This window comes from Canis lupus, chromosome 20 (assembly GCF_003254725.2).
Source record: "Canis lupus dingo isolate Sandy chromosome 20, ASM325472v2, whole genome shotgun sequence".
Taxonomy (NCBI): domain Eukaryota; kingdom Metazoa; phylum Chordata; class Mammalia; order Carnivora; family Canidae; genus Canis; species Canis lupus.
In genome coordinates, this window is record NC_064262.1 from 44,246,690 (window position 1) to 44,267,089 (window position 20,400).

Below are 20,400 nucleotides of genomic sequence, written 5' to 3' on the forward strand. Positions count from 1 at the left end.
GCCGGCAGAGTCAGTTTGCGCCTGCGCGGACTCCTCGTGGTTCCGGGTCCGCTTCGGTTCTGCGAGCTCTTCGCGGAGAGACGGAGGCTCCGGCCCGAACCTCGCAGGAAACCCGTTTCCCTCCCTTGAACCTGCTGCGAAAGTCTGGCCTCGGGTCATTGGCAGTTTCTTTGAAATCCTCGCAGACTCGGGCGTGGTCAAGGTCGCGCGGCCGTGGCGGCGTCGGCGCCTGGATTCGCGCACGAACTGAAGTCAGGTCTGAGCCCTGCGAGGCTTCGTGGAGCCAAGATGACCCACTCTTTGGTTTGTCCGGAGACAGTGAGCAGGTGAGGACCTGTGGGGCGGGCAGCGGCAGGCGTGGTAGTCCTAGAGCCGCGGGTTGGCAGGGTTAGGGGCGCGGGGGAAAGCTCTGGAGGGGAGGAGGGGGCGGGCCCACTGGTGGGCGAGCCCTTGGCGCTGGGCCCAGCCCCTCTTCTCACTCGGATTCTGGTGCCTCCAGGGTGAGTTCAGTGCTGAATCGCAACGCCAGGCAGTTCGGAAAGAAGCATCTATTCGACCAGAACGAGGAGACGTGCTGGAACTCGGACCAGGTGAGGCACCTCTCCCTGGACCCTCCACCCTTCCCGTCAATCAGATTCAGGAGTCCAGGGTGCCTTGAGAACTGAGTGGCACTCCAGCTGGGCAGCCCAATTGGCCGTGGAAGGAACGTGTGCCCGCGCCCCAGCGGCAACCCCGCCCAGCCTTCACTGTGTGAATGAGAGAGCCTCAGTTTCCCTGTCTGCTTCCAGGGCCCCTCCCAGTGGGTGACACTAGAGTTTCCCCAGCGCATCCGTGTCTCCCAGCTGCAGATCCAGTTCCAGGGGGGCTTCTCCAGTCGCCGGGGCCACCTGGAAGGTATTGGAAGGCTCTGGAAGGTGGGGATTTGAGAGGGGCACACCAACCTCACAGCCTGCCCCTTTCTCTGCTGCAGGTTCCCAGGGGAGTGAGGCTCTTAACAAGATTGTGGACTTCTACCCTGAGGACAACAACTCACTTCAGATATCCTGCCTGGGGTTCTGGGGTGGAAAGGCTGGAGTGGGGTGCGGCATTGGTGGGGGGTGGTCTGTGCCTCTGAAAGCTGTAGGCCCTTGAGCAAGTAGGCTCTGGGCCTCCATTGCTTCATCTGTAAAGTGAGCTGATAACTTGTTCTGTGTGAGAGCTTTAGAGGGGCTCACAGTGTGCTGGGTCACTCAGCGCATTGGTGGTGTCTGAGCTGGGGCTGGTGGATAGGAAACGATGAGCTACCTATTTCCCTTGACTGCCTGTGTTCACACCTTCCCTGTGCCAGCTGCCGAGGTGGACCAGCTGAAGGTGACATTTGAAGACACCACAGACTTTTTTGGCCGAGTAGTCATCTACCACCTGCGGGTGCTGGGGGAGAGGGTGTGAGGCCATTGGGTAGCTGACTCCTCCAAGAGGCCCTTGGGGAAATACAGTGACATTCTTCAGGTTATGCAGAGAAGGTTTATTGGTTCCTCTTGGGAAGGATCCCCTCCTACTGTCTGTCCAGGAGCTGCCTTTGAAGCCAGTTCTGGGTTTCCCCAGCTCTGGGTCAACTGTTTTGTTCCCTGAGTATCTGAGTCCCCAGCAGGCAGTCTTCACTCGGGATCTGCGGGCACCAGGTTGCTCTGGAAGAGTTTGAGGATGTGGTTCTCGATCACCTGTTGCACTGGAAATAGGACAGGGAAAACGTGGGCGGTAAATTGAATAGAGGCAGAGGCACCAGCCAAATTGTACACTTTCCTGGCGGATGAGCTGGGGTATCCCATTGTGAGAACTGCACTTGTCTCTCGGGGGACAAAGCTCATGTCTCTAAGCAGGGCCCTGGGACACGGATGGAGGACCCACTTCATGCATGGGGAAATACACACTCTTCCCAGAGTACAGTGGGAGGATGGAGGCACCCAAGCCAGGAGACTCAACTTCCCTATCGTTTGTAAAAATATATTTATGGAAGTTTTTTAGAGTCATAAAAATAATCTTTACCAATCAAAACTCGTGACTTGTGACTTTTATTAAAGGATGAGAGAGGCTGTGAGGAAAGACTTCTGTCCCAAATGGGATAAAATTCAAAGGAATCCCTCCATGACCCAAAGGGGTTGGTTCTATTAGGATTTCTCCATTTGGTAGATGGGGAAGCTGATGGGGGAAGTGGGGAATCGAACTGAGGTCTGCCTTTTGTCCCTACTCACACTCGCCTCCTGCCACGGAGAGGGCTGGCCTCAATGACCCCGTGTACTGTGGTCCAGCCCCTCCTTGGCATCTTTCCTGGCGTCCTCATCCTGTCAGGTCTCTGTATGTACTATTTCTCCAGGCTAGATGCCATCTTCCCTCCCTTTGGGCCTCCAGGAAGCCCTCCCTGATTCCCACCAATTACGGGGCTGGGCCAGGGCTTCTTTGGGCCTCCCAGTGCCTGTGTGTATCCCATCATGAACCTAGTCACTGACACATGTCAGCCTCCTGCACATGCCCAGGCCAGGTACACAGTGGCATTAGATGTTTGCTAACGTGAACATTCTCACTGGTAGCATCTGACATCTAAGATGGATGTCCTATGTACCCCTCTGCGGTCACCCTGCCTACAGCATGCTGTCAGTGCCCCCACGTGTCTCAGGCTGACCTTTCCGATATCCTAGGGCCACGGCAAGGTCCATTGGGGTATAGCCAGAGTCAGCCTCAGTGGTAAGATCAGCTCCTCGAGCTGCAAAGCAAAGTAGGTGCCATTGCGGGGTGGAGGTAGAGGTGGGGATGGGGGACTGGGAACCTAGAATGGGGCATGGTGACTTGGGAGGTCCAGTGACCCCTCCCAGGTCTGCTGTTGCCATGTGGGCTTGGATGAGAACCTGAACTCTCCAAAGAATGTGGCCAATAGAATCCCCACCTCCAGGGTCCCTGAGGCATGAAGGGTATGGGTATTCAACATGGTTTGCCAGACCCTTGTACTATCCCACAATCTCCTGTCCCCAAATCAGTCCTCTAGAAAAAGCAGAGAGTGACCACCCATCCCAAGAGCTGTTTGAGCAGAGCCTGAACCTCTCCCTGGCCCTCAGGATTCCCACTTACCCAACAAGGCTTCTACACACTTCACGTGGTTCCCACGGACGGCGTACAGCAGTGGTGTCCCTCCATTCTGTCAAGGGCAGAAGCAAGGGCAACCAACATTCTGTCTTTTCCAAATTCTCCCAACACCCCCAACCCTCTAACTTAATGTGGTCCCTCCTCCTGCTCATCATCTGGCTTAACTCCTTTGGGCCTCAGCTTAGATACCCCTTCTTCCAGGAAGCCCTCCTTGACTTCCCTTAGCTATGCAGGTCACCTCTGGGCTCTTGCCGTTGCCTGTGTGTCTGCTATCACAGTTTTATTCACTATGTTTCAGCTGACCGTTTACGTGGTCTTCCCTCCTCCAAAACTAGGAGCTCTGTGAGGCTCAGGGATGGGTCTGTCTTGTGTTCTCAGCACCTAGAACAGGCCTGATACCCTGCAAGGTGCCCAGGGCCAGTGGGTGGTGCCTCACCCAGTCGTAAATGTTGATGTCCACATCACGCTCGAGCAGCAGCCCTACAATGTCTGTGTAGCCGCCCATGCTGGCCAGTGACAGGGCACTTTCCCGTTCCTTGGCCAGGATGTGGGGGTCAGCACCCTGCAGTGGGGGGAGCACAGGGAGTGGTGATGGGGCAGGTAGGGGCATCCCCTGAAATCCCAGGGTACCCATCGCAGCCCCATCTTACAGGCATGACACCAGTAGACTCCGACCCCAGACTGCCCTCAAGTCCCCAGGGAAGCCCTGAGCTGGGCTGGGACGCACCCATTCAAGCAAGAAGCGGACAGTCTCGATTTCTCCGAATGCGGAGGCCCAGATGAGGGGGGTGAAGCCATGCTCGTCCGGCTTGTTGATGAGGTTGTCGCCTGGCAGGAGGGGGGTGGTACCACTGGGATGCACCCCTGCCCACTCTCCCCAATTCTGTGGGAGCAGGGACAGGGTGGGCGGCTGGGGTCAGATGTGAGAGGGGAGTACACATGTGGACATGCTCAAACATGTAGACAGATGTACATACGTGGGAACAGGTCATTTCAGTACCCACATGCATACCCCAGCACGTGTAGTCAGACAGGTATGGACACACCAGCATACTTGTGGGGACACACACCTTTCCTCAGATGTTCCTTCAGCTGGCTCAGTTCTCCCTGGGCCGCGAGCTGATGGATGGACAGGGCTAGGGACCAGAGAGAGGCAGAGTCCTCACCTATCACATCCCTACCCTGTGCCTCTGTTTACCCCAGCCAAAGTTGCTCTTCTCAGTCCCTGCCATTCCTACTACCTCCACCCTACTATTTAGGGAGGCTGGGGTACCAGAGGCCCCACTTACAGTCCAGGGTGGCCGGCAGGGCTGAAACCTCGTTCCCCCGCTGCCGGTTGGTAAGGGTTGTGGAGTGCTTCAGGGAGCTGCCTCCTGGAAGAGAGAAGAAGGGCCTCAGTGTCCTCTCAGTATGTTTCTGGGGTTTCAGACAAGACCATGGGGGCCTGGAGCTACCAAAGACAGTCCCTCACTCCACCATCCACTCACTCTGCCCTCCTGGATACCCAGGTATTCTTTCTCCTCTATACCTGGTGACGTTCTGGGCAAATGAGACATAGTCCCTGCCCTCAAGGGGTACCTGGACAAGTAGGGGGGGGTCAGAAAGAGAGAAATAAGTGTTCAGGAGATCTAAAAAGCAGGTAGAAGAGAGTGGAAAGGGGAGAGCAAGGGGTGCGTGCATTTTAGACAAAGTGGTCACAAGGAGAGCCACTCCAAGAGGTGACACCTCTCAACTGAGAGCTTGGTCAGTTGAAGAAACCAGCCCTAGGAAGAAGTGGGAGAAGAATGTTCCACACGGAGGGAACAGCAGGGACCAAGATCCCAGAAGGTACTGAATTAGATGTGGACTCCAGTCAAAAGAAATCCTCGGGTCCTTGACAGGGTCAACAGAATTACCATCTGACCCAGCAAGTCCACTCCTAGGTATCTACCCTCAAAGAGCTAAAATCAACTGCCTAGACAAAAACTTGTACACACACGTGTATAGCACACTAGTCATGTTTGCCAAAAGAGGAACAACACAAGTGTCCCATCAGTGGATGAAAGGATAAACAATAATGGTCTGCAATGGAATATTAGCAAGTCGTAGAAAGGAATGAACCTGGGATGCCTGGGTGGCTCAGCGGTTGAGCACCGGCCTTCAGCCCAGGGTGTGATCCTGGAGACCCGGGATCGAGTCCCACATTGGGCTCCCTGCGTGGAGCCTGCTTCTCCCTCTGCCTGTGTCTCTGCCTCTCTCTCTCTCTCTCTTTCATGAATAAATAAATAAAATCTTAATAAAAAGGAAAAAGGAATGAACCTCAAAAACATGCTGAGGGGCACCTGGCTGGCTCAGTTGGAGGAGCATGTGATTTGATCTCAGGGTCATGGGTTTAAGCCCTAAGGGGGGGGGGTGTAGAGATTGCTTAAATAAATAAAACTTAAAAAAACATCATGCTGAGCAAAAGCAGGCAGACACAAAAGACCTGTTTTATGATTCATTTATATGAAACATCCAGAACAGGCAAATCCATAGAAACAGAAAGAGGATTCGTGGCTGACGGGTTGGGGAGGGAGGGATGGAGAGTGACTACTAATGGGGATGAGGTTTCCTTTTGGGGTGATGGAAATGTTCTGGAATAATAGATAGAGGTGAAGGTACACACACTGTGAATGTACTTACTGCCATTGAAATTGTATGCAAGTCTGGTTAAAATAGTAACTTTTATGTTACGTGGATTTAGTCACTATATATACACACATATGTGTGTCTGTTTGTATAAAAGCAATCTTTCACTGGGTGGAGAGGAAAGACATATCCTAGGTAGTGAAATATAAAGACAGATGTCCTATCTTGGGCCTGACATTCCACAGTTCTTGCATCCCAGAGGCAAGAGGAATCCAGGGGAAATATCCTACCTACCCTGAGGTGAGGAGGCACCAGCATCCGGTTCAGGATTCCCAGGCTCCAAAGTGCAGGGGAAAAGACTGAGCACCACAGTGTCTGAGCCATCGGGGGCCTCATCTCCAGGGTCTTCAGGGTCCCCAAATTCTGGAATGGGGAGCTGCTGGGTCACACCGAGGTCCTCTGCAGGCTGGGTGGGCTCCATGGGGGAAGCTGATAGACGCGCCAAAGGGGAGAGATAACAATAATTACCAACAACTACTATTTAATATGCACCAATGGCATACCCAACCTTGCACAGTGAGGGTGACTAAATTCTAGCTCAGCTGGGAAGTTAAAACCAGAGTCCAACTGCTTTTCAGGCCCACTCCTCTCCCGCACTCCCAGACACATACAACATACTTTTCTTAAAATGGGGTCAACTACCTGGGTTCGAATCCCTCCACTTACAGCCTGAGAACTTGGGCACATGACTTAACTTCTCTGAGCCTCAGTTTCCTCATTAATATAATGGAGAAGTGAAGTCTAAAATTATGCTTGTAAACAGCTGGGGAGCTGATACAGGGGGCAGAGCTTAATAAACGTTCTCTGTAGTTATTTTTATTGGGGGAGGGTCCCCGCAATGAGTGTGTGCTCAACAAAGATGTGATTGGTCCCATCCCTACCGGCCCCTCCCAAACAGATCCAGGAGGTCCACTCACCTCTAACGAGCCTCCTCTGTCACCTCACGCCGCAAGCCCGGGTCCCCCAAAAGTTGGGGGACCAATTCACAAACTTTTCTCCTCCAACTGATACAGGAGGGAGCAAGCTGGAGCCTGGACCCTCAGCGTCCTGGTTTCTTCTGCCGGGACAGAGAGCAACTTGATACGCGACCGCTACCCCCACCCCAGAGCTCCCCCACTGCGCCTGCGCACCCTGCCTCCCCCAAAAGTGCTCAAAGGCGAAAGCAGAAGTTGCTTCTGGCCCTTTAAGACTTGAGGGAGGGGCGTGGTTTCCGCTGGGGCCTGAGGGTTGCTGCTGCGCCTGCGCCTTCTTGCCCCGGCGTCTCTGGAGGGAGCTCGCCGGGTCAGGAGGGATGGGTGGAGCCTCAGAGGGCTCTGAGGATTTCATTGAGCCTGGCTTCCGTCACTCTCCCCCAGCTCCGCCCACAGGCTTTTCCAGAGGGCGCCGCTGGGCTCCAGTTGCGGCCAGATGGGAGGGGCTTTCTCTGGTCGGAAGGTGGTGGGCGGGGAGCAGTCCCGGCGTCAGGGATTTAAAGGGGCGACGCTACTGTTTGGCCCAGTGCACAACAATGCCGTCTTTGCTGTCTTGGGGGCTTATGAACACGTGTATGAATCTGACGGTAACAGGAGGGTACAGAGGAGCCGTTTATGCAGCCCGAAGTGGGCGGTGTTTGGAGCGTTTCCCCAATTCGTCTACCTCCGGAAAAGGGAGTTCGGGACGGGAGGGCGCCCTTGCCCCTTCCTGCCTGGGTGTCCCTTCCGGAGCTTCAGGGGTTCTCCGCGCCTTCCTCACCCGCCTACCGGTGCCTCCTTCCCCAGTCTCTCACTCACGGCTTCTCTCCAGTCTGGGTACACGGAGGAGTGGGGAGGGCAGGCCAGTTGACCCCAGAACTAGAGCGGCGCAGCGTCTGGTTTCGCAGGGGGAGGCTTAGGTAGCCTTCCACACTGTCGGACTTCCGCTTCCGGTCTCCGGCCTCCGGCCTCCGTCCGCGGTCGCTATGGAGGAACCCGAGATGCAGCTCAAGGGAAAGAAAGGTGGTGTGGGACCCCGGACTGGACGGAAGGGTGACCTGACAGGGGGCAGGAGGGGACAAAGGCTTGGAGGGAGCTTGCGGGGGAACGAAGTGAACGGCCATTGAATCCTGGCTCGGCCGCTGACTAGTTTTAAAACGTTTAGAAAGTTGCCGTGCCTCGGTTTTGTCATCTGTAAAATGGGGTGTGTAATAATATAGTCTGTCCCCGCTTCGCGTAGGTTTATTGTGAGAACTCAATGACCGGGTATTTTGTAATGCATTGGAAGGACACCTGGGACTTGGTGATCGCTGTGCGCGTTATTCATATATATATATATATATATATATATATATATATATATATAAAATAAAATCTTTATATATAAAGATTTTATTTATTCATGAGACAGAGAGAAAGAGAGGCAGAGACACAGGCCGAGGGAGAAGCAGGCTCCATGCAGGGAGCCCGATGTGGGACTCGATCCTGGGACTCGATCCCGGGACTCTAGGATCACACCCTGGGCCGAAGGCAGGCGCTAAGCCGCTGAGCCACCAGGGATCCCCCATTCCCTTATATATTTACCCGTGTGTCTAGGTTTACGTTAACATCAAATATTTGTGATTCACGTGTTTCCAAATTACAGAGTGCCACAGACTGTGTTTAAGTTACAAAGGTTTTTGTTATTTTATTACACACATTATTTCTAGTTAGTTATTTACAAGGCACAAGTACATTTTGTAACAACCCTGAGGGTGAGCTGTTAATGCTCGTTTCCAAAACGAGGAGGATGAGGAGGATAAGAGTACCTCCGGTTTGGAGGTGAAGGGTGGGCTCTGCCCCCCGGAGGGTCCAGTAGTGAGCTAGACGGACTGACACTCCCCAGACTCACGCACAGCCTCCCTTGACTCTCAGACATACTAGTGTTCTCTCTCTTGTCCACTGTACTGTGCTGGACAATACCGTGGGGTCCATCTCTGGAACAGACCTCGAGATGGGTACTGTTATTACTCTGTTTTTAAAGGTTAGGAAACTGAGGCACAGGGAAGCCCCTGACCTCAAAAATCCAAGCTTTGATTGATTGATTTATTTTTGGTAAACATGTAACCTGATAAAGAATGAGAATTTAAGTGTAAGAGAAATGAACAAGATGCTGAGGCTGAGAATGAGGTGAAAGGGACATCTGATTAAGCTTGGTGATCAGGGAAGGCCTTGCCCAGGAGGTGACAGGAGAGATGAGCTGGGACAGGAGGGATAAAGAATAGCCATTGAGGGAAGGGCGAGTCTGTGGCAGAACAACAGGTGCAACAGCGCTGAGGTGTCAGTGTTCAGAGCTTGCGGCAATACAGCAGCTACTGGTCACTGTATTGTAGGTAATTAATTTAATTAAAATTAGGTAACACTTAAAATTCGTAAGGTGAGCACTGAGTGTTGTATAGAATTGTTGAATCACTTCATTAATACACCTGAAACTAAAATGACACTGTACTGGAATTTTAAAAAAAATTTAAAGATTTTATTTATTCATGAGAGACACACAGAGACAGGCAGAGATATCAGCATAGGGTTCAGAAGCAGGCTCCTTGCAGGGGATCCCAGAACCCTGGGATCACGACCTGAGTCAAAGGCAGACACTCAGCCACTGAGCCACCCAGGTGCCCCTGGAATTAAATTTTTAAAAAATAGTAAAATAAAATTCAGTTTAGGGGTCATATTAGCTACATTTCAAGTGCTCAGTAGCCATATGTGTCTAGTGGCTACATTTTTAGATGCTACAGATTATAGAACCTTTTTATCATCTCGGAAAGTTCTTTTGGACAGTACTGAGGGTGTTCAGAGAACAGGAGGCTATTGTGCCTTGTGTGGAGGGTGAGGAGGGAGGGTGTGTGGAGGGTGAGGAGGGGAGGAAGGTCAACAGCAGCCAGAATATACAGGGCCCTGTGGACCATTGTAATTTAGGTGGGTTTTATGCTCTGGCTGATGGGAGCCATGGGAGGATTTCAGACCAGGGAGGGACATATCTGATATGTTCATTGGAGCTCATTCCATCTGTTGTGTGGAGATTGGACTGTTGGCAGAAGGGAAGCAGGGAGACCAGGGAGGAGCTGACTGAACCTGGTATCCCAGTGGGGGTTGGCCATTCCGGACCAGTGGGGGCACGTAGATGAGATTTGGACTTTGTTTTAAAGCGGACTCAGCAGGATCTGTGCATGGACGGGAAGATATAAATAACTGGCTGGCTGGGAATGCCATTTGTTGAAGCAGACCCTGGGATGAGGATTTGTGTGTAATTAATTGACCAGGAGAACCCCCCCCCCCCCCCAGGGGAGAGAGAGAAACAGGATAGGGAGGAAGCTGAGCAAGGAAGCTGTCAGGTAAAATTCTCAGCCTGATCCTTCAGGAGAACTCAGAAAGATGAGTTCTACCTCCACTTTGTCCCAACACACGGCACAGGACATGGGCTTTCATACCCCTTGATGGTCCATCATGGCTGAAGGCCATCCAGGGACCTCAGCTTCCAGACATTTTCAGGTCTAGTAGCTAATGGGATCCTCCAAAGAAAAATTGCAGATTCATTCTCTGGGATAAAAGGAATGTAAGAGGGTCCAAGTGGACAGAAGCAGTGTCGGCTACAGGTGGGCTTGGGAGGGAAAAGATCATGAGCTCACTGGATGTGTTAACATCATAAGTGAGGCCTTTCTGTGACCATCTCCTTCAACCTATCACTGGGGCCATGGGTGACCCAGCTCCTGGGTGGGACACCAGACAGTTCTCACTGCTGTAGCTGGACTCTCGGATTAAGCAGTCAAGAGTCTTATGCTTTGTCTCTTTGTGTTTCTGCTGTGCTTCCTCTTGCTCTGCCACCCCTGACCCCTCCCCCCCAACTGTTGATTCTCGGTCCAGTCACAGACAAGTTCACGGAGAGTGTCTATGTCCTGGCCAACGAGCCGTCGGTGGCCCTGTACCGGCTGCAGGAACATGTGCGTCGCTCTCTGCCCGAGCTGGCTCAGCATAAGGTGAGCCCCACTTACCCTTGCCACTGACCTCCCCCAGAGTCCTCACTTGAGCTGGGGCCTGCTATGTGGAGCAGAGGCTGTCAGGGGAGGAGGCAAGGCTGGGACACTGGCAAGGAGGCACGAGGTCACTGAGGTTGGGGCCATGGGTGAACAGATTTGGAGGAAGGGGACAGCAAAATATGCATTAGTTGTGACATGTGTGATGAGAAGGAGGCAGCTGCATGTGGACCTGAGGGAAAGATGTGCCAGTCAGAGGGAACAGCCAGTGCAAAGACCCTGGAGCATGGTAGCCAGGTGTTCACAGAAAGCCCAGATTGGTGGGGGAGGGGATTTGTAGGAGGAAAGACCAGGATGGAGGGGGCTGATCTCTGTGGCCATGGTGATAGGTGATGAGGTGCTCCATCCCAGAGAATAGGGAGGATGAAAGTGGCAGCCATCTTGATAATAGCTTCCTATCCCCCACAGGCCGACATGCAGCGATGGGAGGAACAGAGCCAGGGAGCCATTTACACAGTGGAGTATGCCTGCAGGTGAGCACTGCAGTCTCCCCATTGGGTTGTCCCATTATGCGCTGGAGGTCACCTCATGGGCATTCAGGGGCATCTCAGCCAGCTGCCCAGTGAATCTTGCCCTGTTGAATGCACCTGAGATGAGGCATGTGGATCTCAACTTAGTTGGCCACACAACAGGTTCCTACTCGGCCTGTGCTTCTCACCATTTGCCTAAACCCCGTGTGCCTCAGGCAGGCTTCTTCCAGGAGCTGAGCCCCTCCATATGTGTCATAGGAGGGGCTCATAGTGGTTTCAGGGAGGTGCCACCTGGGCGGAGCCAGTGCCGTGCCTCAAGGCACATTTCCTTCCCACAGCCAGGACCACAGACTGGCCAGTGGGGTACGGAGAGGGCCAAAACACAAAACACAAACACAAACACTGGCCAGTGGGGTACGGAGAGGGCTGTTTATTTTAAAATCTTTATTTCTGGGGCAGCCCAGGTGGCTCAGCGGTTTAGCGCCTGCCTTTGGCCCAGGGCGTGATCCTGGAGACCCAGGATCGAGTCCCACGTCGGGCTCCCGGTGCATGGAGCCTGCTTCTCCCTCTGCCTGTGTCTCTGCCTCTCTCTCTCTCTGTGACTATCATAAATAAATAAAAACAAAAACAAAAACAAAAAATTTAAAATCTTTATTTCTTTCCAATTTTTTAAAAATTTAAGTGGATTCCACACCCAGTGTAGGGCTTGAACTCATGACCCCAAGATCAAGAGCCACAAGCTCCACTGAGGGAGTGAGTAAGATGCCCTTCCAATTTTTTTTTATTGCACAACATACACATAAAAATTATCACCTTAACCATTTTTAAATGTACAGTTCAGGTATTAAATACATTCATAATGCTATGCAGCCATCCCCACCATCCATTTCCAGAATTTTTTTCATCTTGCAAATCTGAAGCTCTCCCTGTTAAACACTAAATCCACATCCCCTCTCTCTTAGCCCTTGGCATCCACCATTCTGTTTCCTATTTATGAATCTGGCCATTCTAGGGAACTCACATAGAGTCTTATGGTACTTATCTTTTGTGTCCATCTGCTGTCTCTCCACATACTGTCCTCCGCATCTACCCATGTGGCAGCAGGTGTCAGAATGTCCTTCCTCTTTAAAGTCGGGTGGCATCCCATTGTATAGAAGCACTACAGGGTATGCATCTGTCAGTGGACGTTTGGGTTGCTTGCATGCTTTAGCTACAATGGATAATGCTGCTGTGAATGTGGGTGGACCACTTATTCTTATTTTGTGTTTAGCTTTATCTAAGTCTTCAACTACCCCCCCCCCCGCCCCCAAGGAAAAGATATATGAGAGTAAAAAGCAGTAGTCAGTGTTTCTTTTCATCATTGTACCTTTGCTGGTCTTGCCTCCCGCTCTTCTTTTGGTTCCCCTGACTATACTTAATGCCCTGGCTTGTTCTGTTTGCTTCGGGAATTTGGCAGTTTTATTTAGAACTGCTGTTTGCCCTTTGTGCTGGCTAAGTCGTTTTGGTGGAGGCTAGACACCCCAGCAGTTCTCATCTGTGGCACTGTGGGCTTCGCCTGCCTGTTTCTGTTGTGTGGGCGAAGGTTCCTTGGCAGGAAGTCCTGCTGCTAGGGGCACCGAGCTGAGTGTTCTGCTGTCAGCAGCCTGGGCCCTTCCGCTGGGATAGACGGCAATCCAGACAGATGGTGTCTTCTTGAATATGGTGGCCTCAAACACCCTCCGTATCAGCTCAAGGAAGAGTAGAAAAGAAATAGAAGAGGGCGCCTGGGGGCTCAGTTGTTTGAGCATCTGCCTTCGGCTCAGGTCATGATCTCAGGGTCCTGAGACAGAGCCCCGAGCCAAGCATCGGGCTCTCTGCTCAGTGGGGCGTCTTCTCCTCCCACTCCTACTGCCCTTGCTTATGTTCTCTGTGAAATAAATAAAATCTTTTAAACAAGAGAGAGAGGAAATAGAGGAGTTTCTCCCTTACATCTGTCAGACAGCTCCTGGACAGCTGCGAGCTCACTATCAAGGCCCAGGTTAAAGGAAGAACATGTCAGAGTCTATACTTTCTCCTGGTTCCGCTAAGCTGCCCCATCTAGTGCAGGAGTCTGGGCTATGGATGACTGTTCACACTTAAATTTTAATGCATTAAAATGAAATAAAAGATTCAGCTCCTCTGTCTCACTAACCAGATTTCAAGTGTTTAGCAGCCAATTCAGTGGATAAAGAATGTGCCTGTCATGTTCCAGAAAGTTCCACTGGGCCATGCTGAGCTAGGGAGGAGGCCAGTGTATTCTGAGTGCTTCTCTTGAGGGAAATATGAATTTCTCTATGCTAAGAGACCAGGTTTCCTTTACGGACATGAAAGAGCCCTTATCTTTTAGTTGTTCAAAATGTTTTACTCAGTGTTAATGGTGTAAAATGTAAAGATATTAAATTAGGGTAAACTATTCAATAGGGAACTTATAATAGCAAGCTTTTTATCAAGGTGGGCAAACACTAGAAAAGCTGGCTGTATTTGGTGGTGCTAAGATGAGCAAGCTAACAGAGCAGGTGACAGCCAAGGCTCCTTTGCACCCCCACCCCCGCTTTGCTCTCCTGGCCATTTTCCAGCAAGACCCTGGTTGATAATAAACGGGAGTGATTTCTTTGTCTTTGATAGAAAGATTTTAAAGTGACACTTTTATTTTTACTGCAGATGTTACACAGGTGACTCACTGGCATTAGCAAGGCCCTGAGTGGCTTAGTAAATATTTTCCTGTAGTGCCTTTGGAAGGGACTTTGTTTGTTTTAAAGATTTTATTGATTTATTTGACAGAGAGCATAAACAGGGGACGTAGCAGGGAGAGGGAGAAGCAGGCCCCTCACAGAGCAGGGAGCCTGACACAGGGCTTATCTCAGGATCCTGGGATCATGACCCAAGCCAAAGGCAGACGCCTAACCAACTGAGCCACCCAGGTGCTCCTGCAAGGGACATTTTCATTAAGACATTCATCAGTGTGGCACCAACACGAGGTTAGCACAGCTTTGCACTGGTGCCCCCCTAATTGGTGGTGAATTATTCTAGTTCCCTCTAAACTCACCTCCAGAGCTTTTCATAGTTTAGTTGATAGGCTTCCTTCAGAGGCCGGAATAGGTTATCTATTTTTTTTTTTTTTAAGATTTTATTCACCCATTCATGAGAGATACAGAGAGAGAGAGAAAGACACAGGCAGAGGGAGAAGCAGGCTCCACGCAGGGAGCCCAATGCAAGACGTGATCCTGGGATCCCAGGATCATGCCCCAGGCTGAAGGCAGGTGCTAAACCGCTGAGCTATCCAGGGATTCCCAGGAATAGGTTATCTAAAAGGACAGCAAGATGTCTTTGAAGCCATCTTTACATGCTCATAGCTTCTTCAAAACATTAGGTGGTCTAGCAGCAGGGACGTAAGAGTTGCATCTAGGGGTGCCTGGCTGGCTCAGAAGGAACATGTGACTCTTGATCTCTGGGCTGTGGGTTCAAGCCCCATGTTGGGTGAAGGGATTACTTAAGTGGATAAATAATAAAAACTTTAAAAAAAGTTGCATCTGGCCATCATGTGCTCTGTTGGTTGGATGTCATCTGGGCATGGCAGGGAGATATAAACTTTAAGCCCACGATGAGCCCTTAGGGAAGACCACAGAATCCCCAAGGTACCTGCTGAGCACTGAGTCCCCACCAGCCTCCAATTGGAAGGATACACCAGCAGACCTGGGAGGGGGAGGGTAAAGCAGCAGTGACACTGACTGGGTCCATCCTCCAATTTCAGCGCTGTGAAGAATCTTGTCGACAGCAGCATCTACTTCCGCAGTGTGGAAGGTCTCCTCAAACAGGCCATCAGCATCCGGGACCACATGAACGCTGCCGCCCAGGGCCACAGGTAGCTCCAGGGACCACCCGCTCCTGCTGCTCTCATCCTCTTCACTGTAAGGAACTTTGCTGCTCAGCCAGGAACTGCTTCTTCTCACTCCTTAGCCCCCTTTCCTCATCTCATCGTGTCTCGTGACTTCCTCTCGTCCTTTGGCATCTGTAGTGGGAGAGCTCAGCCACTCAGCACCTAGTCCTGAGTTCTGCTGTGTGCCCGGCCCTGGGCTGGGTACTGGGGACATAACAGTGATCAACACACGTGTGCTCATAGTCTCACAGGGAGGCACACAGCAATCAGGTAAACATGAAACAGATTGCTCATCTTGAGATGTATGAAGGAAGAGAAGGGGGATGGGGGCCTCTCTGAGGAGGTGGGAGCAGAGGCCTGGACATCATGCAGACAGAGATGACCCAAGGAGGGTATTCCAGATTGGACAGTGGTAAGGGCAGAGCGCCCTGGGCTGGTGCTCTGGGAGTGTTGGAGGAACATCTAGGAGGCAGGTGTGACTGGAGCTAGTGAGCAAGAGGGAGACAGCGAGGGGGGAAGGGGCCTTGCTGGCAGCAAGGAAGGAGGAAGGCCCCTGGAGCTGAAGGATGCTTCCAACCAAGGGCCAGATGGTCAAAAATGAAAAGCACTTACAGTCCTTGCACATGGGGGAGAGAGGTTTTGTTTTCATTTTCATTATAATGTAATAAACATGCATTTAAACACACGTGCACATGCCATAAGTTTTAACTCTACTTTGAGACATGTCTGGCTCCTGCAGTATGGTGTTCTGGGATGCCTGTCCCCCACCAGACATTTAGAAAGAAAAAAGATCTGTATTGCTGTTTCTGAAAAATGAGACACAAGAATTATCAAAAACAAAAAGGCCTCGTGAATATGTGAGAAGGAACATGCAACTGTCTTCTCCATGAAGGTGGCGTGATGTGGGTTTATCTGGGTCTGTTCTGCTGCAGGTCAGTGATCCCCATCCGGACTATAATTTACTGTGTAGCATCATGCACAGTGTCGTGGACGCAGTAGAGCTGCAAAAAGCTATCGCTTTGACTTAATTCATGGTGTCCCAAGTGCTTTCAAATGCCCTGCCAAGCCTACCCTTGTGAAACACACGTGCTTCTGAAAGAGGCGTGAGGTGTGGCTACCACTTCTCTGTGCAAGTCCTGTGGGTTTGAAGTGCCCGGGAGACTGCACAAGTCCTCACCATGACCTCTGAAGTGGGTGGCCGGTCCCTCTTTTTACAGAGGATACCTGGAAGGCCGAGGCCAGGGGTTTTAGGGGACCAGAGGGTGACCCAGTCCTGTCTCCAGCCTAACCGAGCAGGCCCGATGGCCTCTGACCTTGGCCTCAAGAACGCTGCACTGTCTTGTTCCAGCCCTGAGGAACCACCCCCGCCCTCCTCAGCATGATCCCAGAAGAGACTTGGAGGTGCTTTGGCCCCTCTGGCTCAGGTCAGTGCCGAGTGTGGTTGTGAGCCTCTATATGTTGTGCTCTGAACTAACCCACCCTCTCACTATCCAAGAAGGGACTTGCTTGTCTAACCACCTGGGCTTTCTCCCTGGGCTTGTAGGATGGTTTCATTAGTGGGAGGCTTCCAGGTAGTAGGGACCTTGAGCCCTCTGCTGCTCAGAACGTTGTCAGTCCTTTTCCCTCATGTTCTTCCTGCCATCTTCCTGCCCCTTATCCAGGCCACAGGCCCTGTCCTGATCCCAGGTTCCCCCTGCCAAGACAGAAGGGGGATCCCATGTTTTTTCCTAGCCTGCCGCGTGCCAGCTGCTTGCTTTACTGACATGCATTCTCTCAGGCAGAGCCCAGCATGGTGGTTACCCAGCCAGCTCAGGAATCTTCACTCCACTGCCGATCTGCTGCTGTGTGACCCTGAGAAAGTCCCTCCCATCCCTGGTCTCTGCTTTTCCCTTCTATCAGAGTGGTTCATCAGGTGGCAGAGGGTGCTGCTGCACAGTGATGTGTGTTATAGCCTTCAGCCACTGCTCCATGACAGACTGTCCCAGAACTTAGTGGCTGACACACAAGACATTTGCCTGCTCACAATTCTGTGACTTGAGCTGGGCTCAGCTGGGCAGTTTTGCTGGGCTTACCTGGAGGCCAGTCTGGCACTCATCAAAGTCTGATGGGGTGGCACAGTCAGAGGTGGCCTTGCTCGCACATCTGCATTTTGGCCAGTGCTGTCGCCTGCAGGGGGTCCGGTTCTCCTCTGCATGGCCTCCCCAGGAGGCCAGCCCAGGCTCCTCTGGTGACCGGGTGCCAGGAGGGCAGCCCCAGTGTGCACGTGCTCATCCAGCCTCTTCTTGCTTCACATTGCGGATATTCCGTTGGTCAAGGCCAGCCACATGGCCAGGCCCAAGACCTGATGGGGAGGACTACAGGAAGGCATCAACACCAGGAAGTGTGGTTGACTGTGTGAAGAGAGCCTGGCACCAAGGAAGGCCGAGCATGCTGCTATTCTGTGCCCATGTAGGGCAGGGTGGGAGGCCCCTGAGGGACTTTCTGAGCTCTTACTCTTGTAGCTCGCAAAGCCCTGCTCATTTGCAGGGCACTGTGATGGCGCTCCATCCACAGAGGCCCTCCCAGAGGGTTGGGGAGGCACAGGTGGGAACGGGGCCTTCACAGCCCCAGAGTGACAGTCCCTCCCCAGAGCCAGGAGGCAATAGACAGCAGAGCTCATGCATATGCAGTCAAAGTACTTATTGGACACCTGCCATGTGCTAGGTCTAGCTCTCTGTCTGGGGGTAGTGAGGAATCTCACAGGCTGTGGGATTGCCTGGGGGGCATCTGGGAGGGCCTGGAGCTGGAGCGACTGCCAAGAGGGTCAGCAACCCACCCCAGTGGCCTACACAGGGTTGCCCACCGGCCCTGGGCCCATACGCTGCCATCTCTGCCTCCCATCTCTTTGTCCTGGTCCCTCCCACCATCCAACCTCAAGGATACCACCCCGCTGCCCTTCCCGCACCCTGTGCCATCTACTGCCCCTTTGCTGCTGCACCCCCTCTGAATAAAATGCTCTGTGGCTCTTCCTGATCCTGCCTGTGTCCCTGTAGACCCTGTCCCCTTCCTCTTCAGAATTGCTGCCCATTGTCCCTCTCAGAATCTTCCATCCCCTTTTTCCCAATACTGCCCCCCACAGGTTGATCAGTCACCTTTATAGGGTCCAATTGCAGTCTCCCCTGGCTTTTGACTTCCCCTGTCTTTTCAGTACCAGGCCTGGACACACGGGCCCTTTTATAATAGGGGAAACAGGCTCCGAGAGATGAGGTGGGGTCACCGCCCTTGACCAGAAGTGAGAGTCATACCCAGATCCTCCAAGCCCTGGGTTTCACCTCTTCTCCCAGTCTCACCGAGGTTCCTGCCTCAGATCCTGCCTCATCAGGTGACCCTGCAACCATGAGGGTCTCTCAGACCCCTCCCTGACCCTCACCCCACCTCCCCCAGCCCAAGTAAAGCTGGGCCTTTGCACACAACTCGTGGGATCCAGCAGCGACTGAAGACCAAGCAAGTGTGGCCAGCACATTCCTCTTCTGCCCAGAGCCTCTGGACCCCTCTGTGAATATATAGAGATGAGGCTTTGCTGCCCCTGGACTCCTACCTGTCCCCCATTGATCATGGACACAGTCATGGCCACAGCCCCTCAGACCCAAAACTGCCACCTTGTTAATCCCGATCCATGATCCTGCGTGCCTGGTACTATGTTGAAGCTTTTGCAAGGGTCACCTTTTCATCCTTCATCCTCAGGTAGCCCAGTAAGGCAGGTGTCACCCCCAAATACAAGAGGGAAAAGAGTCTTCAAGGTGTAGCATGACCTGGGCAGCCCCAGTGGTGCAGCGGTTTGGCACCGCTTGCAGCCTGGGGTGTGATCCAGGAGACCCAGGATCGAGTCCCACATCGAGCTCCCTGCATGGAGCCTGCTTCTCCCTCTGTCTGTGTCTCTGCCTCTCTCTCTGTGTCTATGAATAAGTAAATAAAATCTTTAAAAAAAAAGTGTAGCATGACCTGTACAATGTCACACAGCAGACTCCAGTCTGGCTGAGTTCTATAGCCCTACCTCTGACATGCTATGTGACATTGGGGCCTAGAGCTGGGTCTCTCTGGTCCCCCTTTTCTCCACCAGGGCAAGGAAGGGTGGGCTGGACCTTCTTTACAGGCTGAGGTGGACATTTGTGTAGCTGCCTACATTGTCCACATTGTCTTTTTTTTTTTAAGATTTTATTTATTTTTTTATGAGAGGCACACAGGCAGAGACAGGCAGAGGGAGAAGCAGGTTCCATGTAGGGAGTCTGATGTGGGACTCGATTCTGGGACTCTGGGATCACACCCTCAGGCGAAGGCAGATGCTCAATCACTGTGCCACACAGGCATCCTGGTCCACATTTTGTCTTGAGCAGAAATGCCCACCCTAGACTCAGGTCATATGGAAACAGTCACCTTTAATTCCATGGGTGGTTGTGGGACACTGGCCTGGCCAATCAGAGCCTCCATGTCCCAGGTCACAGTGATTGGGTGGAGATGAGCATGTGACCCAGTGAGGGTTTCACCCAGGAATTTTGTTGGAAGCGTGAGAAAGTCACTGTCTTCCCACTAGGGTTGTGGAGTTAGACAGATGGAAGGAAGACCCAAGAACACTGCATGGGATCTTAGATCCAACTGTACCCGACACTAGGAGATCTAAGTTCTTCAATTTCATTAGTCTCTAACTTACTGTATTTGCCAAAATTGCTTTGAGTCCATTTCTGCGAACTACAGAAGAGCCCCCCCTGACCCCTATGAAATTCAAGCCTGGAAGATTGTGATGCTCGGTTTGTATGCTGCCAAGGCCAGCTGTGTGCCAGTGCAGTATCCAGCAGCAGATATCAGAAAAATCAGAATGGAGTTGTTTGGGGGTATAGTCGGGGTGGGTCTCAGCCTCAGCTCTGAGAGGATCCCCCACACCTTCCTTGGTGGCGCGGATGTTGGAAGAGAGGGGTGGCAAGGATTAGGGGCACCCTTGTGGGGGGAGAGAGAGCGTCCTGGTGGGGTGTCAGTGTTGTGGAGGGGCCTGCGGGCCTAGGATGTTCCTGTGTTCATGAACACAGGAAGTATGGAAGAAGGACTACCTCCCACTGCCAGGAAATAGGGGTCAGTTCTCTCCCCTTTCTAGGGTATATTAGGGGCCTCAATGCCAACATCCTGCCTCCCCACTCAGTTCCGTTTAGTGGGGAGGGAAGATTCTTAGGTCCACCCCATTAGTGGCCTTGACTGGT

At 52.2% G+C, this 20,400-nt stretch overlaps 4 protein-coding genes across 7 annotated transcripts in view; 3 read left to right on the forward strand and 1 right to left on the reverse strand.

Moving 5' to 3' along the window:
* On the forward strand, window positions 1-2,034 carry LOC112666779 (nuclear receptor 2C2 associated protein). Its single transcript, XM_025458171.3, has 5 exons — window positions 1-326; window positions 500-590; window positions 789-894; window positions 971-1,038; window positions 1,312-2,034. The coding sequence occupies exons 1-5, from the start codon at window positions 289-291 to the stop codon at window positions 1,426-1,428; spliced, it is 420 nt and encodes a 139-aa protein (XP_025313956.1). The 5' UTR covers window positions 1-288; the 3' UTR covers window positions 1,429-2,034.
* On the reverse strand, window positions 1,490-7,690 carry RFXANK (regulatory factor X associated ankyrin containing protein). 4 transcript variants are annotated; one of them, XM_025458167.3, is made up of 10 exons: window positions 7,554-7,690; window positions 6,702-6,841; window positions 6,019-6,213; window positions 4,407-4,490; window positions 4,188-4,253; window positions 3,845-3,945; window positions 3,554-3,679; window positions 3,103-3,169; window positions 2,660-2,740; window positions 1,490-1,708 (listed from the first exon to the last, which is right to left on the reverse strand). In XM_025458167.3, the coding sequence occupies exons 3-10, from the start codon at window positions 6,203-6,205 to the stop codon at window positions 1,638-1,640; spliced, it is 783 nt and encodes a 260-aa protein (XP_025313952.1). In that variant the 5' UTR covers window positions 6,206-6,213; window positions 6,702-6,841; window positions 7,554-7,690; the 3' UTR covers window positions 1,490-1,637. The 4 variants fall into 4 exon arrangements, with proteins under 4 accessions (XP_025313952.1, XP_025313953.1, XP_025313951.1 ...); XM_025458168.3 differs by having other exon boundaries at window positions 7,524-7,660; XM_025458166.3 differs by having other exon boundaries at window positions 7,516-7,655.
* BORCS8 (BLOC-1 related complex subunit 8) lies at window positions 7,617-18,184 on the forward strand. Its single transcript, XM_025458172.3, has 6 exons — window positions 7,617-7,757; window positions 10,638-10,750; window positions 11,216-11,280; window positions 15,047-15,157; window positions 16,521-16,596; window positions 16,950-18,184. Exons 1-5 carry the CDS (start codon window positions 7,721-7,723, stop codon window positions 16,552-16,554), a joined length of 360 nt encoding a protein of 119 aa, XP_025313957.1. The 5' UTR covers window positions 7,617-7,720; the 3' UTR covers window positions 16,555-16,596; window positions 16,950-18,184.
* MEF2B (myocyte enhancer factor 2B) overlaps window positions 15,094-20,400 on the forward strand; it is a 25,859-nt gene continuing 20,552 nt past the window's right edge. The window contains 2 exon segments of the mRNA XM_049098073.1: window positions 15,094-15,157; window positions 16,521-16,596. Of these exon segments, the coding sequence (XP_048954030.1) occupies window positions 16,551-16,596 (46 nt within the window). The 5' untranslated portion in view covers window positions 15,094-15,157; window positions 16,521-16,550.

Coding starts and splice junctions, on each gene's coding strand:
- LOC112666779 (XM_025458171.3), top strand. CDS start 289: ATGACCCACTCTTTGGTTTGTCCGGAGACAGTGAGCAG. Junction 327..499: donor TGTCCGGAGACAGTGAGCAG/GTGAGGACCTGT, acceptor TGGTGCCTCCAG/GGTGAGTTCAGTGCTGAATC. Junction 1,039..1,311: donor AGGACAACAACTCACTTCAG/ATATCCTGCCTG, acceptor GCCTGTGTTCAC/ACCTTCCCTGTGCCAGCTGC.
- RFXANK (XM_025458167.3), bottom strand. CDS start 6,205: ATGGAGCCCACCCAGCCTGCAGAGGACCTCGGTGTGACCCAGCAGCTC. Junction 3,946..4,187: donor GAAGGAACATCTGAGGAAAG/GTGTGTGTCCCC, acceptor CCCTCCTGCCAG/GCGACAACCTCATCAACAAG. Junction 3,170..3,553: donor ACATCAACATTTACGACTGG/GTGAGGCACCAC, acceptor TGCCCTTGACAG/AATGGAGGGACACCACTGCT.
- BORCS8 (XM_025458172.3), top strand. CDS start 7,721: ATGGAGGAACCCGAGATGCAGCTCAAGGGAAAGAAAG. Junction 7,758..10,637: donor GCAGCTCAAGGGAAAGAAAG/GTGGTGTGGGAC, acceptor TTCTCGGTCCAG/TCACAGACAAGTTCACGGAG. Junction 10,751..11,215: donor CCGAGCTGGCTCAGCATAAG/GTGAGCCCCACT, acceptor TATCCCCCACAG/GCCGACATGCAGCGATGGGA.